At 52.9% G+C, this 25087-nt stretch overlaps 2 protein-coding genes across 3 annotated transcripts in view; one reads left to right on the top strand and one right to left on the bottom strand.

The window, feature by feature from the left end:
- The window catches only part of SH3PXD2B (SH3 and PX domains 2B), a 79513-nt gene extending 61745 nt beyond the window's left edge, over positions 1-17768 (top strand). Inside the window, exons 7-13 of the mRNA XM_072871813.1 lie at positions 5395-5529; positions 7042-7146; positions 9243-9360; positions 10653-10879; positions 11434-11483; positions 11978-12103; positions 13022-17768. Coding sequence (XP_072727914.1) covers positions 5395-5529; positions 7042-7146; positions 9243-9360; positions 10653-10879; positions 11434-11483; positions 11978-12103; positions 13022-14518 — 2258 coding nt within the window. The 3' untranslated portion in view covers positions 14519-17768. The remainder of the gene's footprint in view (positions 1-5394; positions 5530-7041; positions 7147-9242; positions 9361-10652; positions 10880-11433; positions 11484-11977; positions 12104-13021) is intronic.
- A 2803-nt stretch (positions 17769-20571) lies between these two features.
- NEURL1B (neuralized E3 ubiquitin protein ligase 1B) overlaps positions 20572-25087 on the bottom strand; it is a 145200-nt gene continuing 140684 nt past the window's right edge. For both annotated transcript variants that reach the window (XM_072872311.1, XM_072872312.1), the window contains exon 5: positions 20572-24554. In XM_072872311.1, the coding sequence (XP_072728412.1) occupies positions 24310-24554 (245 nt within the window). In that variant the 3' untranslated portion in view covers positions 20572-24309. The remainder of the gene's footprint in view (positions 24555-25087) is intronic.

Raw genomic sequence — 25087 nt, 5'->3', positions numbered from 1 at the left:
CCTCAAACTCTTGAATGCTGCAAGGTGTGTCTGTCAAAGCTGGACCTTGGGATGGTCATTTTATAGCTCTCATGAGCCACTTGCAAGCACAGACTGCAGTTTTTGTACTAGCTTTCTTGTGCTGAAGTGGTGGGTCTTCAACTGGCTTTGGAGGCAGAGAGAAGTCTCTGGCTGTGGGTGGGGACAAAAACAGGCTGCAATTTTTTTCCTTCTCCTCTCTTTTGCTAAAACAGAGGTAAAATAAAGATACAATCTCCCTTGTCTTGAAAGCTTCTCTTGTGTGCTGGCTCAGCGGGAACATTTGGTGAATAAGGGAAAGGTGTTATGTTTCCCTATGAGATCAGTGTGTGTTTAGATCACTTTGAACCCAGTCCACTTATGTTAGGCAAGAGAAAAGAAGACCTCTCTAAGGTTGAGGAGAAGAGGAAAAAAATTTCTGCTGCATAACTCAGTTCTTTGAGGGCAGAATTCAATTTAAGGATGCTGACTGCTAGAGAAGCAGGAGCTTTTCTCCTCTTTGTGTACACAGCTTCGTCCTGCCTTCTCGCTGCAGGTTTATGGGCAGCTTCATTCTGCCGTCCTGTTGGCATGGCAGGTTTATACGTGACACAGGGATGTTGCTGAGGTCAAAGAGAAAATGCTCTTTGGGATGCTGTTTGCTTGGCACCGTTGAGAGGGAGGGAACAGGGAGAGCTTGGGTAACATCCAAGCCAGAGCCTGCCCTGGCAGGGCAGGATGCAATGTTTTGCCCATGGCACCTGGCGTATGTGCAGTAGCCATCAGGGAAAGATGTTTGCGTGCAGTAAGGTTACAAAGGGCCGATGCCTTGTGCTAGATGTGTTCAGAGACTCCTTTCACTGTCTTGCATTTTCTGGCAGCAGAAACAGAGTTTAGTTCTGCTGCCGTCACCCCAAATCCTCTTCTACCTTGTGGAAGTCCCTGATTGTTGATCGGTTCCTCAAGCCAGGCCTGCTTTGAGGTAGCAAATATGCAGCAAGGCACAAAAAAGGCTCTTTCAATAGGGGATCTCCCAGAGGAGGAGGCAAGCAATAGCTGTTCAGGAACAAAACCAGTGAGAATTGTTTTCCAATTGCTTATTTCTCCCAGCATTGCCAGAGAGGGGGTGAGCTGCTCTTCAGGAGAGCATTGGAAAGAGCTCCCGAGCTCCTGGCACAGCACGCCCTGTTTTGAAATGGGATTTAAGCAAACACTGGGATGCGAAGTGGGTTAAAGTGCTGCCTGCCCTCAGCCTCCTGTGGTGACCAAGAGACATTTGCTGTTGCCAGGAGGGCCCAGTGTAAGTGAGCACTGGAAATAAAATCTGCTTCCTCTGCTGAGTTTTTTTAACCAGTATTTGTAATCCCACATATCTGTGAGCCTTAGGCATGGGCCCAGGCTCCGTACAGCCTGCAGCTTGCAGGGGGGTGGATTATTCCCCAGGCTCTGAAGACTGACTTGGCCACTGATTTAGGTACGTCTAAAAGTAGTCATCATATCAGTCCCCAAGACTGTTTTGAGCATTTCTATTCACTCCTCTTCTTGCAGTTCAACAGAAAGCACAGATGGAGAGTCATGGGTTTGTTGCAGCACTGGCTTACTGCAGGGGAACCTGAAACTGTCTCCATAGTTTACATTTGGGTGGAGCTGCCCAACGAGGCTGGCAGAGAGCTCCAATATCCCCCTACCAATTTTATTTTAGATGCTTTCTTGTGTGGCCACATCCCTTTGGCTGTGCTATATAATGTGCCTGCAATGGCATAGAGACCCCAAACCACAGTATTCAGTGTAACGAGAGAGAGTGAAAACACAGCCATCATTTCCTACAGCAGCCATACGGGGACCTTTCTAAAACTCCTCTGGTGAATGATATTTCCATGTGATTATTTTCCAGTTCTGGAAAAATCCCTGGAGAGATGACAGGGCTTGCAAAGAGTCCAGCACAACATCGAGAGCAGGAAGAAACTCAGTTTGGGAGTACTGATCTTCACAAACTCATCAGGTGTGGGAGAGGAGGGGCTGTCCTGAGAGCATGGGACAGATTAGCACAGGCCAGAGGACTAGGAGGAAGAAACTTTATCCAAAGCTGGACAAAGCATGACATTTTTGGAAGGTGCATTAGGCAGGGGCTAGAGTGTACAGCAAGGGCAGGCTTCAAAAACAAATACCTGTGCCCCCTCTTTTATTTCAGTCCTGAGCTCTTTGTTTCCCTCTGGAGGCATCAGTGTCCAAGCCCCGTAAGAAAGTCCTCACTTTTGGCACTGCTACTGGAAAGCCTGAAATTGGACAGGCTGGAAATGTTGCAAGCAACCCTGTATCTGTGAGATTTCCTACCTGGTTTTATACATCTCAACACTTTGGGTGAATGGCCAAGTTCCTGGTCAAACAAAACCTGCAAAGATTTGCAGGCTGACCCATCACTTGTATGTGACATGTCTTGAGAGCAAGGTCACTGTGCTGAGCAGTCCTTGGGTTGGTAGCTGGGATGTGCACGGCCTGGAGGCAGCTTCTGCCTGGCCCTGCCTGCAGAGCTGAATGCATCTCCCCGGCGGCTCTCCTGCATCCATGGCAAGCATCAGTTCTGCAAGTCCAGTCCAAGCACCTCAGAGGTCTCTTGACTCAGTGCACATCCCTTCTCTAGGCCACATTTGTGTCAGTCTCACAAGTGAGGAATGTTTGGATACACAGTCTGTGCTCCTGCCTACAGCTGTCTGCAAAACTCACTCTCTTGTGTGCTCCGGACTGTACTAATGCTTCCTCCCCTCCCCAGCTGCAGAGCTTTAGTACTCTCTCTCATCTTAGATGGTAAGGTTTACACCATTGCTATTTTTAAGAGACTAAGTCTGCCCATAAATAGGATGTTTTGTTGTTAACTTGAGTGTGTATTTTTGTGGTTGAGGATGATTATGCCAGGTGAAGACGCTCCTGAAATTAACTCCTACTTCTTCCTCCAAGCTCAGTTTACCACTTCTGTTCCTGGTTTAATAAGTACACTGGAGGATCCAGAATTGCTTGCTGAAACTACAAATAGCCTCAGAGCAATGAGTGTAATTATAGTGAGGGAGGCAGAAAGGAGAGTACTTCTCTCTTCCTATAGCCGTTGTTCTTCTCTCAGGGGCTGGGTAGATCCTCTGATCACTTTAAGCACAAACCTTTAATTGAGCTAGTAGAACAAATAGTCCTAGCATCCACCATTCACTTTAGAGGGCTATTTTTAATTCTGTCTGGTGCCCCACCTCTGGGTTTTGGCACGGAGGAAGTTTTCATTAGCAGTAACAGATCCTCTGCACTTGGCCAGCTCACCTGGAGCTCTGCAGAGTACTGTTTTTAGCAGAGTGAGACGGACAATTTGCCTTCTCTTCCTTTAAATAAGACTGTCCTGAAGATACATTATTCATTTAAATCTTTGTTGTGGTCTTTCTTTCTCAGAACCAGTTTGAGAGGTTGTGAACTTGGGCACAGGAGAACTTCTCTGTGGGGGAGTAGAGCATCCTAGGATTGCTGAAGACCTGCTAGATCTTGTCCATCTCTACTCATCTCTCTTGTTCCACTCATTGCAGGATTGTGCCCTGCAATAGGTTTCCCCACAGGAAAGATCTTTTGTCAGGCTGAGACCTCTCACGTGATGGGGGAGCCGTTGCAGTGTAGGTGCACTTGCCCATAGAAACTTCTTCCTGATAAGGTAGCCTGAATTAGTCTTTGCTGCATTTGCCTTTATATCCCAAGGGACCATCACTGTCTACGTCATTTCTTTCTCACAACCCCTAGAGAATGGGAGGTAATTGTCCCGTGTATCCGCTGTGCTGTAGTAGCTAGAGGGCTGGGCCAGATGTGATTTCTGCCCCGACCCAAAACTTGAGGCTCCCTGCTCAGAGTACATGCACAGCCCCTGTAAATTTGACTTAACACCCATGATCAGGTGTGTGATTCTTTTGTATCACTCATGCTATAATAATTAACACTATCCTATTTCCAAAGCACTTGGCAAATATTAATTAATTCTTACCGCATCTGGAGAGAACGGGATAATATAATAGTGTCCTCATCTGACAGGTTGCGAAGCTGCAAGGCAACGTGTTGGGTTGGAGGCCAGAGCCAGGGCTCGGCATGGAGGGGAGTCATGGGCAAGAGTTTCTGACACCTTTTTGCTTCTTGGAGGCTTTTGCAGGCAGATGGGGCAAGTGCTGCTGGTGCTCTGGGTAATCGAGCGCCTTGTGGCTGGTTTAGCAGGAGGCTGGGCGCGAGCCAGCGGCCTGCTCGGTGGGGCTGAATAGGCTGGGCTCGGCACTGCGCACACGCAGTGTCTTCTCACGTGGGCCTGCAAAGCCCTGGGTCGCTTCGTGGTCTCCCTGCACACAGCAAGCCTCTGTGCACGAGTGGGAAAAGGGTAGCTTTGCTCGGTGTATAGGGACAACCTTGCGGCCACGTTTCTAAAGCAGAGACAGATGCGAGTGGAAACCTCTGTTGCAGTGCTACCAGAGCACGCAGCGCCAAGGGAAGGGGGTGCATCCATATCCAGAGCACTCTCCTACATGCAAATGTGCTTGGAAAATACAAGCCAGCCTTGCCCGGCCGTGCCTCGCTGCTGTCCCCGGCAGAGGAGGGGGCTGGCGGCGCTCCCGGGCGGCCCCTGGCCTTAGCCCGCAGTGCCACCTGCCGCCTGCCCGGGCTCTGCGCAGCCATTTCCGCCGCACCCGGCTGTCCTCCGGGTGTCAGGCCCCTTTCTGGCCGAAGAAAAGCTTTGCTCCCGGTGAATCCTGCCCCTTTGCTCCTCCTTGGGGTATTTTTTTTCTTTTCTGATATGAAATTGGGATCTCCAGCAGGAGGAGCCGAGCAGAGTTAGTGGAGCAACCAGTAGAGAGGGCAAATCGTGCTGGCGAGTTGTGAGAAGGTGGCTGAAATACGTTAGGGCAATGATGACAGGGGGATGCTGCTCCGTCCTACAAACTCCCCTCCGCCTGGGTATCCAGGCTCTTTAGCCAGGACCAGCAAAACTTACTGCAGGTTGTGTGTATTGAGTTGGGGTCTGAGTTGGTCCGTGTGTTGGGGCAGCTGATGCCAGTGCACAGGAGACTGCCCCGAGCCGCCCTCAGCCTCTGACAGCAGGGATGAGCCTGCTGTGCGCATTGGTGGCGGTGGTGGGGTTGCTTGGACGGCTCTCTCTGTGAGCAGGAAGGTGGGTAGCAAGTGAAAGGTCTCACTTGGCTGCACCCATCTCACCTGGCTGCTGGTTTGGTCACTCTCCTCCTCACTCTGCCCAAGTTTCTGGCTCATGTCTCTCACGCGGGGGTCCCCAGGATGCTTGCAGGCCAGCAGGTGCTCGGGAGCAGTGGCCCACACTCTCGGGAGCTGGTGCTGACCCCAGCACACGGGTCAGTTCTTGTCCCCCCTGTGCAGGAGCTGATTCTGCGTCGGTCGACCCCTTGGTGCTGGAGCAGTATGTCGTGGTGGCGGACTACCAGAAGCAGGAGAGCTCCGAGATCAGCTTGTGCGTGGGCCAGTTGGTGGATATCATTGAGAAGAACGAATCAGGTACAGAGAGTTTGGCTTGGCAGAGGGCTTCGGGTCTACTCTGCATCACAGAGCAGGGGCAGGAATAGCAATCCTGTATTGTCAGTGTTTTCCTAATAGGACCTTAAGCAAAACAGCCTCCAGGCATCTCACAGGGATGCCCTTGAATGGTCAGTTGAGCTGGGACATGGAGGAAGCAGCTTCAGTCTGCAGGCTGTCTGTATGAGCATAGACAAGACTTCGGGGCTGTCTCTAAAGGAAGGGTTTGATTACCCGTGTCCTGAGCGCCAGGCGCCGTCCATCTTTTTTACAAGTCTCTACTTTATGCTTCTTCGTGCTGAAAAACTTGGCCAATGGGTCCTGAGGACAAAAACCATTCCTGGAGTTGGCAGGCTTGTCCCCCCCATGGCAGGGGGACACTCTCATGGTGCCCATGAAACCCCCATTGTGCATTTGCAATTCCTGCCTCCGAACGCAATGAAGCACCTGGCTGTGGCGCAGGGCAGGAAGCCGAGCTATTCACTTGCTTCAGAACTTAAACTTGCTCTTAACCTCTGCAAAGGGATCGAGTCATATTGTGGGCCCACCTTCTGGAGTTTGTTGAAAAGGGAAATTTATTCCCTGAAGTTAACAGAAGTTGCTTGGGGGGTTTAAAGATAAATCATGAAAATAGATTTTAAAATTCTGGAAAGCCAGTCCCCAGAGGATTAGTTGCACCGGCAGCTATGTTTGAGAATGAGGAAAATAAAAGCAACCCTGAAGCAAGTGAAACCTATTTGCACAGCCAATTCAAAAGCTATGGCAAATAACTTATTTATCAAATGTCAGCCCTGGTTTTCCCTTCCATGCAGGTATCTGCTGATTCCCTTCCTGACAATCTAGCTGTCTTTTTAAATGACTCACTGGTGAGGTTCTGAGGATAATGCTCGGTCTTTATTTTTTTCCCCCTAAAGACACAAATAGCTTGTGCTTTTAATAACTGAGGAGCACGCGTTTATTTTGATTGGACACCCAGGGTGGCCCAGAATTGCTTGTGGCCGCTATGGAGCTGTCTAGGTTTCCGCTAGGAGAGCTCATGTTTTAATTCTGCATTTGCTCTTAGCTTTTAAAATTTGCTGTTTCCACAAATGTAAAGAAGGCGAGAGCACAGCAGGAGTCAGCTATCGATTTGCAGACAGTGTATTCATCTCTGCTAATTAGCCTGGGCTTGCTGACCCAGACTGAAGGAAAATGAACCATGAAGGGAAAAAAAAAGGAAAGCAAACAAGGTGGCTGGAGCCATTCAGTTCTTAGAGCCTCTCCTGTTTTTCGTGGGAACTGTACATTTAGATATCATTCAGCTGTGATTCTCCCATGCTGCTGTCTGTGCTCCCTTTCAGATAGTGCTTGGCTTTGTTGCTTTGGGGTCACCCCAGCCTCCCGTGTAGGCAGCAAGGAGGGGGCAAAGCCCCCCAGGCTCGTGGTTTGGAGGGAGGGAGGGAGGTTTTGGCTGGTGGGAATCCTTGGCTGAGCTGCCTGCTGTTTTCTTCTCAGGCTGGTGGTTTGTGAGCACGTCGGAGGAGCAAGGCTGGGTGCCGGCGACCTGCCTGGAGGCCCAGGATGGTGTCCAGGAGGAGTTCTCAATGCAGCCCGATGAAGGTAAGAAGCTGCTGGAGACATCTGCCCCAGCTTCTTCGTGCTGAACTGCACCGAGCTGCTCGTAGGACTGCTTAGCCCTCCCTGACTTAGGCAGAGTGAGAGCCCAGGGAAGGACAAACCCACACATGCTGTTCAGTCGTGTCTGCCCGTAATGGTCCTGCCTGCCCAGTGCTCTCCTGCAGTGCTGTAGCAGGAGTGGGGCAGCTGGATACTGGCAGTGTAACTGCTGGCCTTTCTGCTCCCTCATGGCAGGGCTGAAGGTGCCACCTCCAGGGAACACCCAGTTCTGCCATCCCAATGCCTCCTTTAGGCCCCAGGGAGCTGTTTTACCTGCACTGGAGGAGGAGCAAAGCTCAGGTCCTAGGACAATTTCCTTGTCTTCTAAACCCATGCAGAACAAAGAGCATGCATGAGCTCATGTTATGAGAACAGCAAGGTTGCAACCTTTGCTTAGAGCAAATCTGAAATGCACCTGGAGAACGCATCCTTTCCATTGACCACTGTATGCTCAAAGCAGTGCTGTAGCTGGCTCAGCTGCTTGCTTGGGGAGATGGAGGTGGGAGGGGAGGCTCAGACTGGGAAGGGCCCCCAGAGGCCTCCAGACAAGTACAGTCTCTGTGCCAGCTCTGGTGTCAGCTCTGTCTCCTCTTGGACCTGAAGTGCCACCTCCTTACGTCCTCTCTTGTCCTTCTCCTGCTTCCCCAACATGCTCTTCCTAGTCCCATGGAGATACTGGTCTCTGCCCAGGCACGTTGGCCGCCGTCGGACTCTTGGGGACTTGTACACCAGTGGATGGGGTCAAGGTGGACTTCATAGACACTTGTTTGGCTGCCCATGTTTTGTGCTTGGAGCCTTGTTGTCTGCATGTGTGTTCGCTTTGCATGTGATGGACCCTGCTTGTGTCAGTCTTCAATGCGTCCCATACGTGCTCCTCAGCCTTCCATTAGGCCTGCTCACGTCCACCTCTCTTTCCTCTATCAGCTAGTCCTTCTAACTTTTTGAGGCCTCTTTTGTGTACAGAGGCTGGAGTTTCTGCTCTCCCCCAACACATGTATGCAGACTTCTTGCAACTGCTGCCTTAGTTCCTGTAAGGGTAACACCTCTGAGCCATGGCCCTGGGGTTGGTGGCTCAGATGGAGTCAGGAGGAGAAGAGACAGCTTGGTTTTGCTGGATGTGACAGGATATATTCTGCTTTCACTCATTTGCATGAAGGGGGTGGGAAATCAGGCCCTTTGAGGGCTGTGCTCCTCCAAGAAGACAAAGCCAGGAAACGTGCACAGTGGGGATATATGAACGTCCAGAGGTGTGGGGTTTGGAGGCAGAGTTTTCCCAAAATGGCCTTCACCCTATTGTGGCACTACTTAAGCACAGGCAATTGCTTTCCTGGGTTTCCTCCAGAGAGGACAGGACAAGGTGAGGGAGAGGAGTGGATGGATGGACCTGTTTATCTGACATGTTGTCCTCATGGCTGTTAGGATGTTTCCCCTTCCCCTTGAAGGGAAGAGCATCCATGTCCCTGCTTACCATTGTTTGGTCTAGTGGACAGGACATCAGACTCTTCTCCAGGATCACTACATGACTGTGACCAATGTCTTGGGGGACCCAACTGTTCATGTAGACCTGTTGTTGTAAAGCTGTTTGAGAGCTGTGCATGAGAGCACGTCTGTATGTGTGGGGTTACTCCCTGATGTCTATGGGATTTCTTTCCCTCTATAAAGGACAGTTCTTCTTTAAAGGCTCTGAGAAAGAAATTTGAACTGAAATGGATGCATGGAAGGGCTTCTGTGAAGAACAGGTGAAAGGAGAGCTGTCATATAAAAGATAGTCTTTAGTCCTAAGGCAGAGGAGGAACTGTTTCAGACAACTTCTCCTTGGACCAGACTAACTCACCAAAGCTTACATTTCAAAATGCAGCTGGGTTTATTTTGAAATATATTTCACTGGCATTTCTTTTATGAATGGTTGTGTATCTTTGTGTGTTTGCACCTGTATTACAATGGGAATTATAATTATATAATGCACCTAACCGTTGTTCGACTGAGTCCAGGTTTCCGTAAAACAATATCTTTGTGAAACTGCACTTTCTTTCCAACAGAGGAGAAGTACACCGTTATTTACCCATATACCGCAAGAGACCAGGATGAAATGAACCTGGACAAAGGGGCTGTGGTGGAGGTGATCCAGAAGAACCTGGAGGGCTGGTGGAAAATCAGGTACCGTCCCTACCTTTTCCTCTTCCCTGGCACTGCAGCTGGGGCTGTGCAAAGCAGAGACCTGATGTGCATGGGATGTACAGTCCAAAGGCAAGCCTCGGGTATCGGGAAGGGCAGAGTACCAGAACTCATTTCTCTCCATCCCTACAAACTAGGGCTAGCAGACATTCAGGGCTTCAGCCAAGCATAGCTGTGGTTAAACGTCTTTAAAATCCCCCGATTTCCTGTGCTGGGAGGTGGACTGCATCATGGCATCACGTGCCCCAGCAGTGCAAAGGGAACCGGTGTGAGAGCATTAGTGTTACGTCATGTGCTGCTGATAGGAAAACCAGCGAGCGTCCTGAAGGCAGGCTGGATCCTCTGGCTGCATTAGGAGGCTCCTGCGGAGAAGGGCCGTTGTCCAGGCCAGGTCTGCTGTGTGCAGGGTGTGCTGAGGCCAAAGACTCCAGATTGTCCCAAGCTGATACTTGTTTTCTCCTGGAAGTTCATTTTTCTCTTGTCTGTGGTCTAGCAAACAGCCGGACTTGAGCAGGGTGGGAGCACATGCTGCAATTTTCTTAACCTTACATTGAACCTCTGGTCTTGGCAGCAGCAAAGCCCCAGAAAAATGTCCATTGACTTTTTAAGCAGAGGAGAGCAGCCACGAGAGCTCTAAAGGCAATTACAAGCTCAGTAGTTAGTGCCATCTGAGTGTAGTGGCTGCAGCCCAGCCAGCGGGGAGAGTCTCTGACGCTGGCGTGGGACCCTCCAGCATGGCAGGGAGACTCTGCGGATGTGGTTTCTCAATCACATCGTGGGGCTGGTTTCTCTCCTAAACAGTGCAGATTTAGAGCAGGGAAAGGATCCAGGCTGCCGGCGCTCAGGCAGAGGGCTTGTGCTTTCTCCAAAGACCAGGTGCATAATCCTAGCAGCAGCGCTCTGGTTTTCCCCTCTGCTTCCCCTGCCAACGCGCTTCATTCCTGAACTGGCGCCATTGCTGAGGTGAAAAGGAAATCAGGCTTCGCACCGTTCCCAGCCCTCAACCTGCTGGCTGCGGCTGGCTTGCACGGGAGCATTAGTCATGGCTGGAGCTCTCCAGGTGCCCACGTGCCACGGAGCATGACACTGGGCAAGCTCATTTTGCCCAGATCATGCAGTATGTTCGGCCAATGCATGTCCTGAGCTCTGGCTCCAGGGATGTCTGGTGGCTCAACACCACTCGAGCGCAGTGGGTCACTCCTCCGGGAAGGGCTCGCAGCTCCGATGCAGCATGGGGGCTCTGCGCAGTGACGCTGCTGTTGTTGCCACTGCAGGTACCAGGGCCAAGAAGGCTGGGCCCCTGCCTCCTACCTCAAAAAGGGGAATGGAGAGATGTTCTCGCAGAAGCTGGGGTCAGGCTCCTCTGCTCATTCATGTGCCTTAGATCTGGATGGCATCTCCCGGCAGCAGGTTGTGGTGAGCCGAGAGAAGGATGGGCTCGCTGGCCAAAGGGACGGGAGATTTGACAGCCGTCCCCTGCCTAATGCTGACATCCGACGCAGTAAGTGACCATTCAGGAGGAGGCTGGTGGTGGCTGGGGTGTCAGCGCAGCCTTTCCTGCAGGCTTTTGGGTGATGTAACGGGGTGTGAGGGAGGCAGAAGGCATGCAGGTGCTGTGAGCTCTGCAGCAAGGTCTGGAGGTGACGTTGCACAGGCAGATGGGGCACGAGCACAGTGCTGCCCAGGGACCTGCTGAGGATCAGCAAATGTGATGGGGATAAAAGCCTCCCCCTTCCAGACTGCAGATGCTCTCCTCTCAGAAGCTGGGTCATTTTAACACCTCTCCAGGCCAGCTCTTCTGGTTCAGGCCTGCAATGAAAAAGGAATTTCATGTGGTAACCTCAGCTGCATTTCCCAGCAGCACCTGATGGTGCAAACCTGGTTCCTCTTCCAGTGGGATGCCCTCAAAACCTGGGTGACCGATGCCTTTGGCTTCCTTGCCCATGGGGCAGGCTTGGTCCTTGCCTTTCTGTTTTCTCTTTCACTTGTCTTTTGTGAACACACATGTGACCAAAAGCCAGAAACTCAACAGCAACTGAAATTCTTCCTGCACAGAGTCACCAAAGATGAGGCAGAGACCCCCTCCTCGCCGAGATCTCACCATAGTAAGTGCCATCTGATGTAGGAGAGCAGCAATGGCAAAGGGAGTCGGAGAGGAGCACTGAAAGGAGCTCTGGTCACTGGTTATTCTTTGCCTGGGATCTTGCCCCTGTACCATGGGCTCTGCTCTTGGTCAAGGCTGGAGTATGCATGCCGCCTCCCTGCTGTCTTAAGACTCTTCTCTTTGCATGTAGTCTTTAAATGAACTTTTGGCCAGTCTGTCTCACAGGGCTGGGTTGCTAGTGGGAGGCTGCAGACTGGCTCCTCCATCTGGGGAGGGTGACTCTGCTGTCAGCAAGAGCTCTGGCACTGAGCAATTTTTTGCTCAGCCTGGAAATGGTTTGCTGGTTTGTGTTGGTGAGGGTGCTGCATGGGCAAAGCTGATCTCCCTGGCCTGGCCAGGCTGGCTTGTGTCTCTGCGAGCTGGTGGTCTGTGTGGATGTTGTGTCGTACCTTCTGTAGAAACACAATGATGGGTTTTCCTTTTTTCTTGTTATAGCCACGTGGTTTGAACCTGCCTAAACCACCTGTCCCTCCTCAAGTGGAAGAGGAATATTACACCATTGCTGACTTCCAGACCACCATCCCTGACGGCATCAGCTTCCAGGCAGGAATGAAAGTAGAGGTGAGACTGTCATCTTCCCTTCTCACGTCTTCACGTCAGTGCAGCGCTCCTGACTCCCATTGCCCTGGGACCTGTTTCAGGCAGGAGCTCCCTTTCCAGGCAGGGAAGATGTGCCCACCACAGCATTCTGGGTGGAAACCGGGCACAGTGGTGCATGTGATTGCCTCTGTGGGCCGTTAACATGTCAGGGCTCTCCTAGAATGGGAGAGAAACCTGTATGAGCTCATGAGACTTTGGAATCCCTGGTGCTCCTGTTCCCCAAGTCTGTGGGTGCTCTGTTGTCTAAGCTAGTGGAAATTAAAACCACATCACAAATGGAGGTAGAGATGGTGGGGTTTTTTTCTTATTTAGGGCAGGTGTAAAGTTGAAAGCCCTTCCAGAACTGCTTTCCTAGCACATCTGCTTTTGCTGGCAGATTCCCTCTTACAGATGTGGTTTTGCTTTTCAAAATGTAAGCTGTGCCTCTCTAAGAGGATTTTTCCTTTACGGCTGTCCCAGTCAGCTTCTCCCAGGTCCCAGCTGCACTTCTGGAGCACGCAGAGGCCGGACGGGTGCTGATCTGTGCAGTATCGCTGCCAACTGGTCTCTCCAACAGTGCCGCGCAGTGGCCACCGCCAGTAGCCAGCATCCCGGTCCTGTCTCCCGGGCGGGATGGTGACAGCTCAGCCGCAGCTCCTTGACATGGCTATGTGGTTCCTCAGTCCCACGGCACGCAGGTCCCCTTCCCTGGCAGAGGTCGTTAGCAGGTCCCCCTCCTGTTAGGATACCAGTCCTGTGATTACATGGCTTTGAGTTACCAGGACAGGGAGGCACCGAGGCCATATACCACCCTGCCATCATTTCAGAGACACCCAGCATCCCCTCTTGTGCAGAGAGGACTCCTGCATGGATGTCTGAGGTTTCCTTTCCCCTCGGCAGGTTATTGAGAAGAACCTGAGTGGCTGGTGGTACATTCAGATTGAGGAGAAGGAAGGCTGGGCCCCCGCCACATTCATCGATAAGTACAAGAAAACCAGCAATGCATCCAGGCCGAATTTTCTGGCTCCACTACCCAATGAGATGGCCCAGCTCCGGCTCGGCGATGGCATGGCTGACAGCAGCACTGGCGAGGAAGTGACAGGACCGTGCCGTCCTCTGCCGGAGGCTCCTCCTAACGGTGCGGACTGTGGTGGAAAGTGGGCCAAAGACTGGAAGGGGAAGGAGACTCCCGAGAGTGGGGACCTAGGCTTTGCTGGTGGCTACGAGGAGATCTCGGACCGTGACACAGAGGAGAAGCCGAGCTTGCCGCCCAGGAAGGAGTCCATTATTAAATCAGAGGGTGAGTTACTGGAGAGGCAGAGGCCTCCCCCCAAGCCCCCAGGCATGATTTTGCCCATGATCCCACCCAAGCAGTCGGCGGCCCCGAAGGACAGCAAGAAGCCTGAGCTGAAACCAGAGAAGGGCAAACTCTTCCAGCTGAAAAACGAAATGGGACTGGAATGTGGACACAAGGTGTCAGCCAAGGAAGTGAAGAAGCCAAACCTCCGGCCCATTGTCAAGCCAACCAAGCCAAAAGCTGAGCCTGTGGAGGACAAGCCTGAGCCCATCACCCAGAATCCATTCTTGAAGTCAAGACCTCAGATCAGGCCAAAACCCGCTGCAGCCCCCCGGACTGACCCGCCTCCAGCTGATGATAAACTGGACATTTGCAGCCTGCGGAGCAAGCTTAGACCTGCAAAGTGCCCAGAGAAACCCTCTGAGCAGGACACCGCTGCGGGTGAAAGCTCCTTCAGTAACGCCACGGTCTCTTCGGAGGCTCCTGGAAGGTTTCAGGAGCGACCAAGCTTGGAGAGCAAACCCCTGCCCAAGTTGGACAGCCACACCACGAAAGAGGCGCTGCCCAAATCTCCCCTGGGCCCAGCAAACACCCCGGGTGCCAGGGAGCCCCCGCCGCAGCGCCCCATTGTGCCACCCCGCAGACCACCCCCCCCAAAGAAAGCGGGAGGCCCTGCCTCCGGCCCTGCGGCAGAGCTCAGGCCCCCAGCACGGGAAGCACCTGAAATCAGGTCGTCCCCGGTGCCGGGGAGGCCCATGCTGGTTCCTCCGAAAGCCAAGCCATTCCTTTCCGCCTCCGTCCAAGACGAAGCCAAAGGGAAAAGCAGCGTAAGCCCAAAGGTCATATCCAAGCCAGTGGAGAGAGGGGAAGCCAAGGAGAAGACCTCAGCCCCCGTCTCCAGTCCGGACATCTCCAAGGAAGCTCTCTATGTGGCAGTGGCAGATTTTGAAGGCGATGAGGAAACCAACAGCTTTAAAGAAGGGACTTTGTTTGAAGTTCGCGAGAAGAACAGCAGCGGCTGGTGGTTTTGCAAGGTCCTGACTGGGGGACCATGCTGGGAGGGCTGGATCCCTTCCAATTACCTACGGAAGAAGCCATAGCCGCCCCTCTGCTTGCACAGCTGGAGGTTCCCTGGTCTCTCACCTGAATATTTAATTAGCAGATTAATTTATAGTTTTCCATGAGGCTGGCTTTAAAAAAAAATATAATAATTGAGATCCCATGCATCCCAGCTGGTGCCCGTTGGCAGCAGCATGGAGGAAGCAGCTCAGCCTCCCTTCCCCACGCGTGTGCTCCCACCTGCCCTCCTCCCCGCCGTCCCCCCGAGCACTGCGCTCCCGTGGCCGTGCTGGCAGCCCAGCCATGCAGGCCGGAGCTGCTCTGGCCAAGCTTCGTGGCATACAATGGCTACCATGGTTCTCCATGCTGGGGAGATGGACCTTGATAGACATTTTTGCCATCTGTATAGGGAATTAAAAAAAAAATACGGCAGTAGCCAGGGAGAGAAGTGAAGCGTGGAATGGTACCAGTGAAGGAAATCTGGCCGCACAAAAGGATTTGCCTTTCCCTGAGGCTCAGGGTCATGGTCAAATGTTGTAGGTCACGTTGCTTAGCCCAGGTGTTTAGCGGAGCCATAGGGGTCGTGGCAAAAAGGAGGCATGATTGCTGAGAACAGGGTCCCTGTAGCTCTGCATGTATGTGCAGGCACAGGCGTTGCACTCTGGTTAAGGGCTGTGCCTTGCTCCACCCCCACGCATGCCACAGGACCGTCCCTTGGTCCTTCCCTGCTCTACAATGACAAGTGTTAACTTCAACATCCTCCTGGTGGAAAAACAGATATAGAAAAATACACACACGCACACACACATATATAACAGGTCCTCTCTGTGCCAATCCAGGACGCTATGCAGGCTTCTCCCTTGCAGTATTGCAACCAAACAACAAGAGGTGTTTTGCTTCGGTAGCTGAAGAATACTATGCAAGGCACAGAGGACCAAAATGACCCCAAAAGCCCTGGAAAGAAGATGCTTTGCTTTCCTTCTTACACAGACTGCCCTGCCTGTTGGACTAATAGGGGACCATCCGTTCCCGTGACCCACATAGCTTCCCCAGGCTGGCGGGCAGCAGCCAGGAGGTGGGTCCTTCAGTAGGTGCTGATATTATCAAGTGCAATCCAGAATGTGGGAGTTCAGCTCCTCATCACAACCAGTTGCGAGGCATGTCTGGTGCTCAGGGGCTCCCTGCCTTGTTTGTCACCCCATCTGCCTGTCTTCCAGGTACTTTCATTCCGTCCTGCATGGTGGGCTGTTTGGGGGGCTTCAGGTCAAGCAGAGCCTGGGGTTTTTCCATGCTGACATTCCTGCCTGCCAAGTCTAATCTTGCCCCCAGTGTTGCTTATCCCAGCAGGAGGATGAGCGTGGATGAGCTGTCGTTCCCCAGTGCTGCTTTCTTCCCTTCTGTACTTGGCTACTTGCAGATTCAGGGCCACATTTCTCTCTCTGGAAGAGCTTTAAACCTGGTGCTTCGGTGGGTTTCTTGTGGACCAAGCTGCTTTGCCCTTTCTAGTCTAATTGCAAGTGTAAGCACTGCAGCTGCAGCTCCGCAGCCGCATTGTTTTGCTGCTGAAAAAAATTATAGTTTTCCCTCTAATTTGAGGCTGGCAGAATTAAAGGAGTGTTCTCCACTCCCCCAAGCACTCACTTCCTTCTCTGTCCCATATTTTCTACCCTGGAAACATGGAACTGAAGATATCTCTGTCTGCATACAGAATGAAAATGGTGGCGCCTCAGGTGAGGGTCGTTCTGGGAGGACGATGGGGCAGTTTGTCCCAGCCCTGGTTTGATCTGATGGAGAAGCCCTGACCATCCCAGTTGGGCCCCATATCAGAAGACCCAAGGTTCATTTTTAGCCATGGGAATGCATGCACCCCGGTCTCTGGCTGATTCCTCTCCCTCCCACCTACGGATTTCTCTGGTGGCACATCAGCCTCTGATCAGGCTGACTCACCTGAGCTGGCAATAAGCAATACATCTGCAACTCATGCAGTAACAAATTTCCTTGCGTGGCACATTGCGAGGTGTTGATGTGCTCCCAGGAGAGTTGCAGGGTGGGTTGGGGGAACAATGCTGCCTTGTCTCTGCGCATCTCTTGCTTCAGTAAATCCCTTTTGCTTTGGAAAGGAATGGGGACAGGATGAGTTAAGACAGAGCTGCCCGGCAGCCAAATCCAGCCCCCACCGTATCTGGGGAGGGGGCTGGACCTGTGTCCCCTGTCCGCTCTGGCAGTTTTACACGGAGCGTGGAAGGGCTGTGTGCCCTTTCCCCGTGGCACTGTGTCCTTGCTCTCTCTTTGCTGAATGGCCTTTTAATCTCAGAAGTGTCTCTCCTTTCTCTGTCTCAGAGACCTCACTGCCCCCGGCTTTCCTCAGAGGGGACAATGCTATTTTTGTTGCCTCAATACTAAATGAGGGCTATTTCTGCTTTCCTCCCAGACTGAACCTCAGAACTGGTAGTGCTTCATTTTGGTGACACAAGTACTGTATTTGGCTCATAGAGCGCGTGACAGGATTGCTCCCTTGTTCCCAAAGAGCTTCCAAGAAGGCAGGGTGAGTGTCCAAGGGGGAGGGTCACCCTCAGTAGGGTGCCGACACCTGCAGCCTTACCCCTTCCTGCCGCTCTTCCGTCTGCGAAGGGACTGCAGGCTGGACAACGGCTCCTGTCGGGAAGATGCCGAGAGCCATTGGGCTGGCAGGGCTTTGCCCTCCCCTGTCCAACACATGTCCCCCGGTTCGGCAGCCACATGTGCCCTCTGCCAGGCTGCGCCTCCTCTCTGTACCTCACACGTCAAATGTGGCCAAGCTCCCCGACTACCTCGTGAGGAGGAGGAGGGCGGCCAGGAGGCTCGGTTCCCTCAGCTTGGCTGCAAGGCACGTCACCCCATCAGCTAAAGACCAACCTCCCTCCTTGCCCACCACCAGTGCAGCCCCGAGGCTGGGGCTTGTGGCAAGGGGGGGGCATCACTGCAGCTTGGGGTGGAAGAGCCGGGTGTCGGGGGAGTCCCGCAGCTCAGCACATCCCTGGCAGGCTGGAGGCCCCCGCTGCGTCCTGCTCCTTCTCACAGGCTCTCAAAGCCCGTTTGTCTGTCTGTGTCTCGCTATATTATGTAAGCGCGTATAAATCTACATTACTGTGGGTGGGTGGGGGGGTCAGCGGAAGATAGATGTAGCTGTGTAAATGCCTTACCTATACTTTCACCATTAGGGGATTGATTTTTTTTTTTTTTTTTAAATTCGGTGGGGGTTTGGGGGTTTTTTTTTTGGTGTTTTTTTTTGTTTGTTTTCTTTTTTTAAGAAATAAAAAGAAACTGCTTGACTGGTTTCAAGCACCCTTGTGAACCTGTGTCTGGCTGGCGTATGTCTGAGGTGCTGCACGGCGGCTGTCTCAGGAGGTGTGCTGCTCTCCTGCCCGGAGCAATGGCAGCTCTGCCCGAGCAGCTGGTTCGAGCTCTGGCATGTGCCACTTGTCCGTGCAACTCTGGTACCGGCAAGGAGCCCTGAGCCCTTGAGCTGCATTCCCTCGTGCTGCGGAGGAGCCGTCCCCAGGTGAAGCATTTCTCATCCTTGGGTGCTTTTGTCTGCTGGGAGTCGAACGGGGTGGTGCTGTGTTGCCTGGCTTCATGGGGGCTTGCGGCAAGGGCTTCTGGCTGTGACATGCCTCGCAACAGGTCACAACACTCAGGACTTTTGACTTACAGTTCCTGGCCATGAATAGCCCAGCTCCTCCATTGCTTCTGTGCCCCAGTTCACCTCATGAGTATCCCATGCTGGAGGCACTGCAGGAGCAGGGTTCAAGTGTGGGTACGTGTGTAGTGTCGTGCTCTGCTCTGGCGAGGGGGAGATGTTTCTCCTGTGCAGCTGTGGTGGGGGGGGTGGTGCTGCCATATCACCGCTCCCCATGTGGGGTTTTAGCCTGGTCCCCACTTTGCACTGTGTGTAGCCTGGTGCTCATGAGAAGGAGAAGTGTCATTGCTAGGTCAAATAGTGCTCAGCAAAGCTTTGCTTTTTCTTCCCATCGCTAGGACCCAGTAGACAGAAAAGCGTTGCACAGCTGACCCTCCCAGCCCTGCATCGGTGGGACCTACCATCCATCTGTCCGGGCAGCCTTAGCTGTGCTCCCTGCCACACGCAGCAGTGCCTGGGAGCTGCAAGGGCCACAGGGACCCCAACAGCTCCTTAGGTCTTGCCCTTGTGCCCAAGCCTGGGGCACAGAAGAGAGAGGCTCTTGGGGGTTCAGGCTGGCCAGGGTATGGAGCTAGATTAATTGAAAAGGTTCAGGCAAAAGTAGGGGTTGGACCCCAGAGCCCGAGTGCCTTCTGGCAGAGGGCTGTGATATTGCGCACATGCAGTGCTTGGTACGGGGTAGGTGAGAAGGAGGAAAAAAAGACATGCAAGAGCATCTTCCACTGGCCTGGCTCACCACCTGCTAGCCTGGAACGTGCAAGCCTTGTCCACGCTCACCCCTGGCTTTCAGGTGGCCATAACGCACCTAGCCTGCACAGGGCTGCAAGGACAATACGCAGGGCTGTGCAGGCGGCAGCTAACAGCCCGGTGTCAGCCACATTGCACATTACATAGCATCGGTGCCCATCTTGCTTGCACCACCCCCCCACCCCCCCAACAGCTGGTGTTCACTCACCTGCGTGCAGCACATGCCCTGTGCCAGGAGCGAGCGCCTGCCCACCCATGCTCCATGCAGGGCTTGCACATCAGCAGCCCAACACCCACCCAAGCCCAACACTTGCCACCCAGAAGCAGATGAGTGTGCTGGGGAGAAATCTGGGGCCTGTGACATAACCTGGAGGATTGCGCCAGCGTGGCTACGCAGGGCCCGTCCCACCTCAGGCAGCTCCTCACAGCTGGCACGGTGCCACGCCGCGTCCCGGAGGGCACGCTGCTCCTGGTGCTGAGCGATGCCGGCTGCTACCCAAATCTCCAGTGCTTGTGTGGCCGAGCCGTGAGTGGAGCTGGCAGAGCGCTAATGAGAGTTGGGCTTCAGCCATGGGAGGCTCAGTTTGGGCTGGTACGTGCATCACAGCACCCAGGCTGGCAGAGAGGAGGAGAGCGGTGGGGGGGGCTGCGGGCGCAGGTGATGGGAGCGGGCAGCGGTCCGCCATGCGCTCCATGGGGCTCAGGATGGCAGCGGCTGGAGCGGGTGCGTGTGTGATGCAAAGTCACTCTGTGGCCTGAGACCAGCAGCATTAGTCTGTTGGCAGCTCACAAGGATCGGCTTTCTGGACAAAGTGGGGCAGCAGAGTTTATAAAAAGGCATTTTGGCATAAATAGCCGTTGTTGGGCTCCTTCGCCACCTGTGGCTCACAAGGGGTTTTGTGCAAACGCTTAACTACAACTGTGTTCTTGCCAGGGCAGAGTTATGAATGAATTCTTCCACTCTGCTTTAAACCACATCTGAGGCTGCTTGACTGGTGTCTGGCTTCAGCGGGTCACATTTCGGGATATAAACAGTTTACGGAGCAGCCTTCTGTTGGCCTCTGCTTGTGAAATAAAGAGCCAGGCATTGCTACAAAACAAAAAAAAAAAAAAGAAAAAAGAAAAAACCAAGAAAAACAAAAAGAAAAAAAAGAAAAAGCAGCCCTCCTGCCTGCCTGTGTCTGCATCACCCCCTCGCTGGGCCAGCCGGCGCGGTCCCCAGCCTGCCACAGCCCCAGCGTGGGCACAGGAGCAGGGCCAGGCTGGCAGCTGCCTTGCTGGAGGCGGTGCAGGTTGGATGAGGAATTTGGGGCACTGGGAGAGGGCATCTGCCACAGGACCCTCCCCACTGCTGTAGGCCTAAAATACACCCTGCTTTTACTGCAGTGGCCGGCCAAACTTTCAAGGGTTTGCAAGGTTAAATGAGCCAGGAATCCCCCCTGCCCATCAAGGGACTGAGAAGCCACTGTGCAGTGACCTCCCAGGAGCAAAGCAAAGCTCATGCAAGGTATTTAAAGGGCCTAACATTTTTTTTCTTTTGAAGCAGAGGTGCCTGAGATGAACAGAGGTGCCCTGCCTCTGTGTATTAGTATTGCCACGCTTTGGAAATAAAAGATTTGCTCGCCCTCTAGGTCAAACACTTTTAAACGTCTGGGAGCACTCTTTACAAGCCAAAGTTTTATTTGTTTCATAAACAAGTAAAATTATATTAATGTAAAACAGGTAAATGGACAAAAGTAAAACACACAGCACTGAACACAACGCTATAGAGCACTGACATGTAGAAGTGCAGTTCCCTCCCTCGTGCGATGCCCTCCCCACCCCCCCGGTCCCCCAAATGATTTGCTTGAAAAGCCTAATACAGAGGTCCAAAATCTGATTCAGCTTAAACATGATGTACAGGTCACAGTATTGAATCATAAAGGTAACAATAAGAGATCAACTGCCTCGGAAACGGGGGAAAGTAAAAGAGTTCCCCTATCTCTTCTTTTTCTTTCTTTCTTCCTTTTTTTAATTTTTAAACAAATAGGTTAGGAGGAGAGGGGGGAAAATCCATGGAAATAAACACTTTTTCACTTATATATATATATATAAAAAAAAAAGCAGGGTTCTCAGTGAACATAAAATTCTATAAAACTACCATTGATCTGTGTTGTTTTCTCCCCGGGTTTTTTTTTTTTCTTTTTAAAAGTTGCTTTAAAAAGGATAAAAAGTGCACAGACACCCTTATAAGGCACAAACAGATCTTCTGTACAAATCATATATCATCAGACTGTTTAAAAAAAATAGCAATACGAGTACTAACAATTAAATCTGTAAGAAGCTACCTTTTCCTGGAAATCTTTTATAAGAGGCCTATTTTGGAAAATTCCTGTTGCTCTCGGATAGGCAGGGCGACACGTCCGCTGCTCTCCTGTCCCGCTCGCTGCATGGCCGCACTCTAGACCCTGACTCCTGTCCTTCCCCTGACTGAGCCGGCTCCCTTGCTGGCCCCGCCGGATGGTGCCCTTCTGGAAATCAGTCTCAGCTGCTACAGCAAAAATTCAACCTGTGCAATGTGTCCCGAACAGCTCAGACACAGCCTGGGGTGGATTTGGTATTTCTCCTTGCTGGCTTAAAAAAAAAAAAGAGCTACACCAAAAAAACCCCCACCCCAAGTATGCAATTAGTCCCGCTCATTGAGGACCTGAGGCGTCAGCCAAGCAAATGGGCTCTGCTCTGCCCATGTGTGTAGCTGTGTGCAGCCACAAGGGACTGGGCACCCCTGAAACCAGGACAGCAGCCCGAGGGATGGCTGCTGGTGTTTGCTAGCCCAGATATGATCTGAGCTAAGATCGCTCACTGTGGATTCGCACAACTTTCCTTGAAGTCCACCATGCAAAGGCTTCCCACTGCAGCCCGTTCACCAGGCAGGCACTAACCCCCCGGCCTTTCACCCCATGCTCACACACTTTGCCATCATCATGCTCTCAGTGCTGTGCCCACTGACTGCAGCCGGACCCTGAACTGCAAACACAGGACTGGGGAGGTCTCTGCGAAGGCAATGTCTGCGGTCCCTGGACGGAGGGCAGCCTGGAGGTCTGGGCAAGGCCCTCGCTGCCTCCTTTTGCAAAGGTGCAAGTAAACTCTTGCTGCAGGCGCAGTGCCGTGGCTCTGCTGAGGGCTGAGCGCGCTCGGCGGCGGCACAGCCAGTGGCATGAGCTGAGTTTCCAAAAAGGGCTCTGCGAAGCCAGCAGGCTTTCGTGCCGATGCAGCAGGGCAATGGGTGAGAGATCTCACTCTACAGCAGCCTCTCATTTATACACTTAATTAAAATGTTAATTAGCTCTTCAAGGGAAAAAAAAAGGTTTTCTCCATGCCCTGTGAGCTGGCAGCTACAGCCTGCTGCGGGAGGAGGATGAGCTGCTCCCCTGGGTGTGCTCTTCCTGATGGCAGAGCAGGGCTGGGACAGGGCTGAGTGCCGCTCAGCAACCAAGCGCAGCACCGCCAGCACCGGCAAACCAGCACCCAGGCAGCAGCGCCGTGAGCGGTGGCAATGCACCCATGGCTACCGGCGCCTCAGACAAGAGCGTGAATGGCAAGGTGAGGTGACAGACACCAACAATGTCAGGCTGCCCCTCTGTGCCCAGAAGCCCTGAAATGTACAGGGGTTGCTATTCTCTTTTTTTCTTTTCTGGACTAAAAATGTGGTAATTGCACCTTTCTGAAGAAAGCTGTTCTTGCACACTTGGTGGCACATGGTTACAGAGCTAGAATGACACTGCCCCTCTCTCATCCTTTCATTTGCATCCTCTGTCTTCCCCTCTTTACAAACCTGGACCAGCTGGAAACTGGCTAGGCTCAGGCTGAAGGACTGGATAGGAGCAGTGCAGGTGGGCAGAGGGCGGAGGACGGAGAATGGAGGGCAGCTCCTGCAGGAGCAGCAGGGAGGAGGACAGCGAGCTCCTTGTGCCAGCCCCAATGCTGCATGCTCAGATGCTGCCCAGCTCACCCAGGTTGCTGCTGCTGCTTGTAGCTGTCTAATATCACAGCTGAAACTCATTTACCTTTTAAGTCCCAACATCTAATAATAGCCCGAGAGCCTTTTTCTTTCCTCCTCCCAAGTAAAGCCAAGTGAGATGATAGATCCCTGTTCATCTCAACAAGTTCTCATCTACTGTTGGGACCCAGTGTCCAGGCAGCTGGGAGCTGTGCTGGGAAACCTGGAAAGGCAGGAGAAAGAGCAGGTAAAATCAGCACATACAGAGTCCCCAGAAAAAAGGTGAGCCTGCTGGGACTGGATCAGAAATTAATTTCTCACCACAGGCTCCAAAAAGTCCCTGTGTGGGGCAGGAGGAAGGCTGAGCCCTGCCGTGGCACTGGCTGCAGGGGAAGGGCTCGGGGAGGCAGCCAGGCAGGACGGTGTGAGATGGCAGCTATGCCACCTGCAAAGAGGGGCACAGCAAAATGCAGGCGCGTGTGCCTGGAGGTGACAAACACCATCCCTGCAGACGGCGGTAGCCCCGCGCTTTTTCTAAGCCAGGAGTGCAGTGTGCCCATCCAAATGCCCCTCTCATCCACAGGCTGCAATTTATGGCTTCAGCAGCCAGATACACAGGCAGTGCCTGAACAGCCCATCGCTGCTGCCCGCTGCTCCATCGCTGCTGCTGCAGCAGTTGGGGTTGGCTGGGGCTCTCAGCGGGCTCATGCTCCTCACTGCTACCCTGTGGCTGCTCCCCAGGTCTCAGCCTCCCTGGCCAAAAGTCCGTGCTCTGCCACAGAAAGCAAAAGCTGCTTTATCTAAGTCCAGAGCAGCTTCTCCATATGCCCCAGAAGCCTGTTCAGGGGGGCGAAACTCAAACAAGTGAGAATCTGGCTGTGCTACTATTTTGGCCTTAGCTAGTTCCCCTTACATGGATGAACATGACATTTCCAGATCAGTTTTGTCCGCTTTGAACCCTCCCACTGGGCCTTGTCCTAATTTTGTTCCACCACAGCGCAAACCCCCGGCAGCAGCCCAGAGCTGTTGGGGTTTTGGGGTTGGGAAGCCCAGTGGCACCCGGCACTGACCAAGTGGCAACCTCCCCTTCCCGATCCACACCACAGCAAGCCTCCTCTGGAGGAAGAGGAGGAAAAAAAGAGCCTTTGCACGGGAAATTTCTCATTTGCAGCTGGGTCGGGTCCAGACCGCGATTCCCCAGATTTGCCCGTGGGCACACTGCCTGGCCGGCACGGCAGCCATGCCTTTGGACCCTACATGATCCTCAGCTCAATTTTATCCCTGAATTGTGCCCTACCAGTCAAATAAGGAAACACAGATAACGAGCCACTTGATAACGACTGACCAGCACGATAACCCATAAGCAGGGACGGAAAGGCATGGTTACTGCTAGCGGTGTTCCCCCTTCCTACAGCCCGAGCCGGGCGCTAAGGGCGGTATATTTTAATAACATCTTTGATGACCCGTCGGCAGATTGGGCAGCAGGCATTGAGCTGCTTCTTCAGCTTAAGACCGCAGGTGTTGCAGAGGCACATGTGTCCGCAGGTGTAGATCACCGTGTCCACCTCGCTGTCAAAGCAGACAGTGCATTCCCCATTCTTGCTGCTTGATGGCTCCGGAGGGGGGAAGACGGGAGAGATGGGGGGACTCAGGGGGGAGCTGGGAGCAGTCACTGCAAAAGAGAAGGAAGGAATGAGATCATTTAGTCACCAGGATGGTGCAAACCTGACACTGTACAACACACACACACTCAAGTAAATTTTTAAGGCTCTTCCTTCCTGAGTCATTGCCTGGTTCGTTTGGCCAAACCCCAGCATATTCTAATTGGTAGCACAGGTACAGCTGTGGGCAGAGCCTGCCATCCCTTTTCTACAGATGGGGCAAGCAGGGCACTCCTGGGCTTCCCGAAGCAGGGCTGTGATTTTGCACACACGTTTCATGGTGTGGGTGTGCAGACCCCCACTCTTCCTGAAGGAGCCGTGCTCCACACAGGGTGCTCCTGCGTCTCGCCAGCTGTGCCGGGCGGCTGCGGCACTGCACGACGGCAGCACATACAGGGAACGGTACTGGGCAGGGCACTCAGGGCCGTCTGCCTGAGACCCAAACACCAGCACGTGAGTGGTTATGTGGGCGTCCCTCTGGCAGTGGAGCTCTGGCAGTGCAGAAAGCAGTGGTCTGGGTGCTGTAAGACCCCCAGACACAATA

This window comes from Ciconia boyciana, chromosome 9 (assembly GCF_034638445.1).
Source record: "Ciconia boyciana chromosome 9, ASM3463844v1, whole genome shotgun sequence".
Classification (NCBI taxonomy): Eukaryota; Metazoa; Chordata; class Aves; order Ciconiiformes; family Ciconiidae; genus Ciconia; species Ciconia boyciana.
Note: the sequence above shows the minus strand (reverse complement) of the source record. Positions and strands in the feature narration are given on the sequence as shown.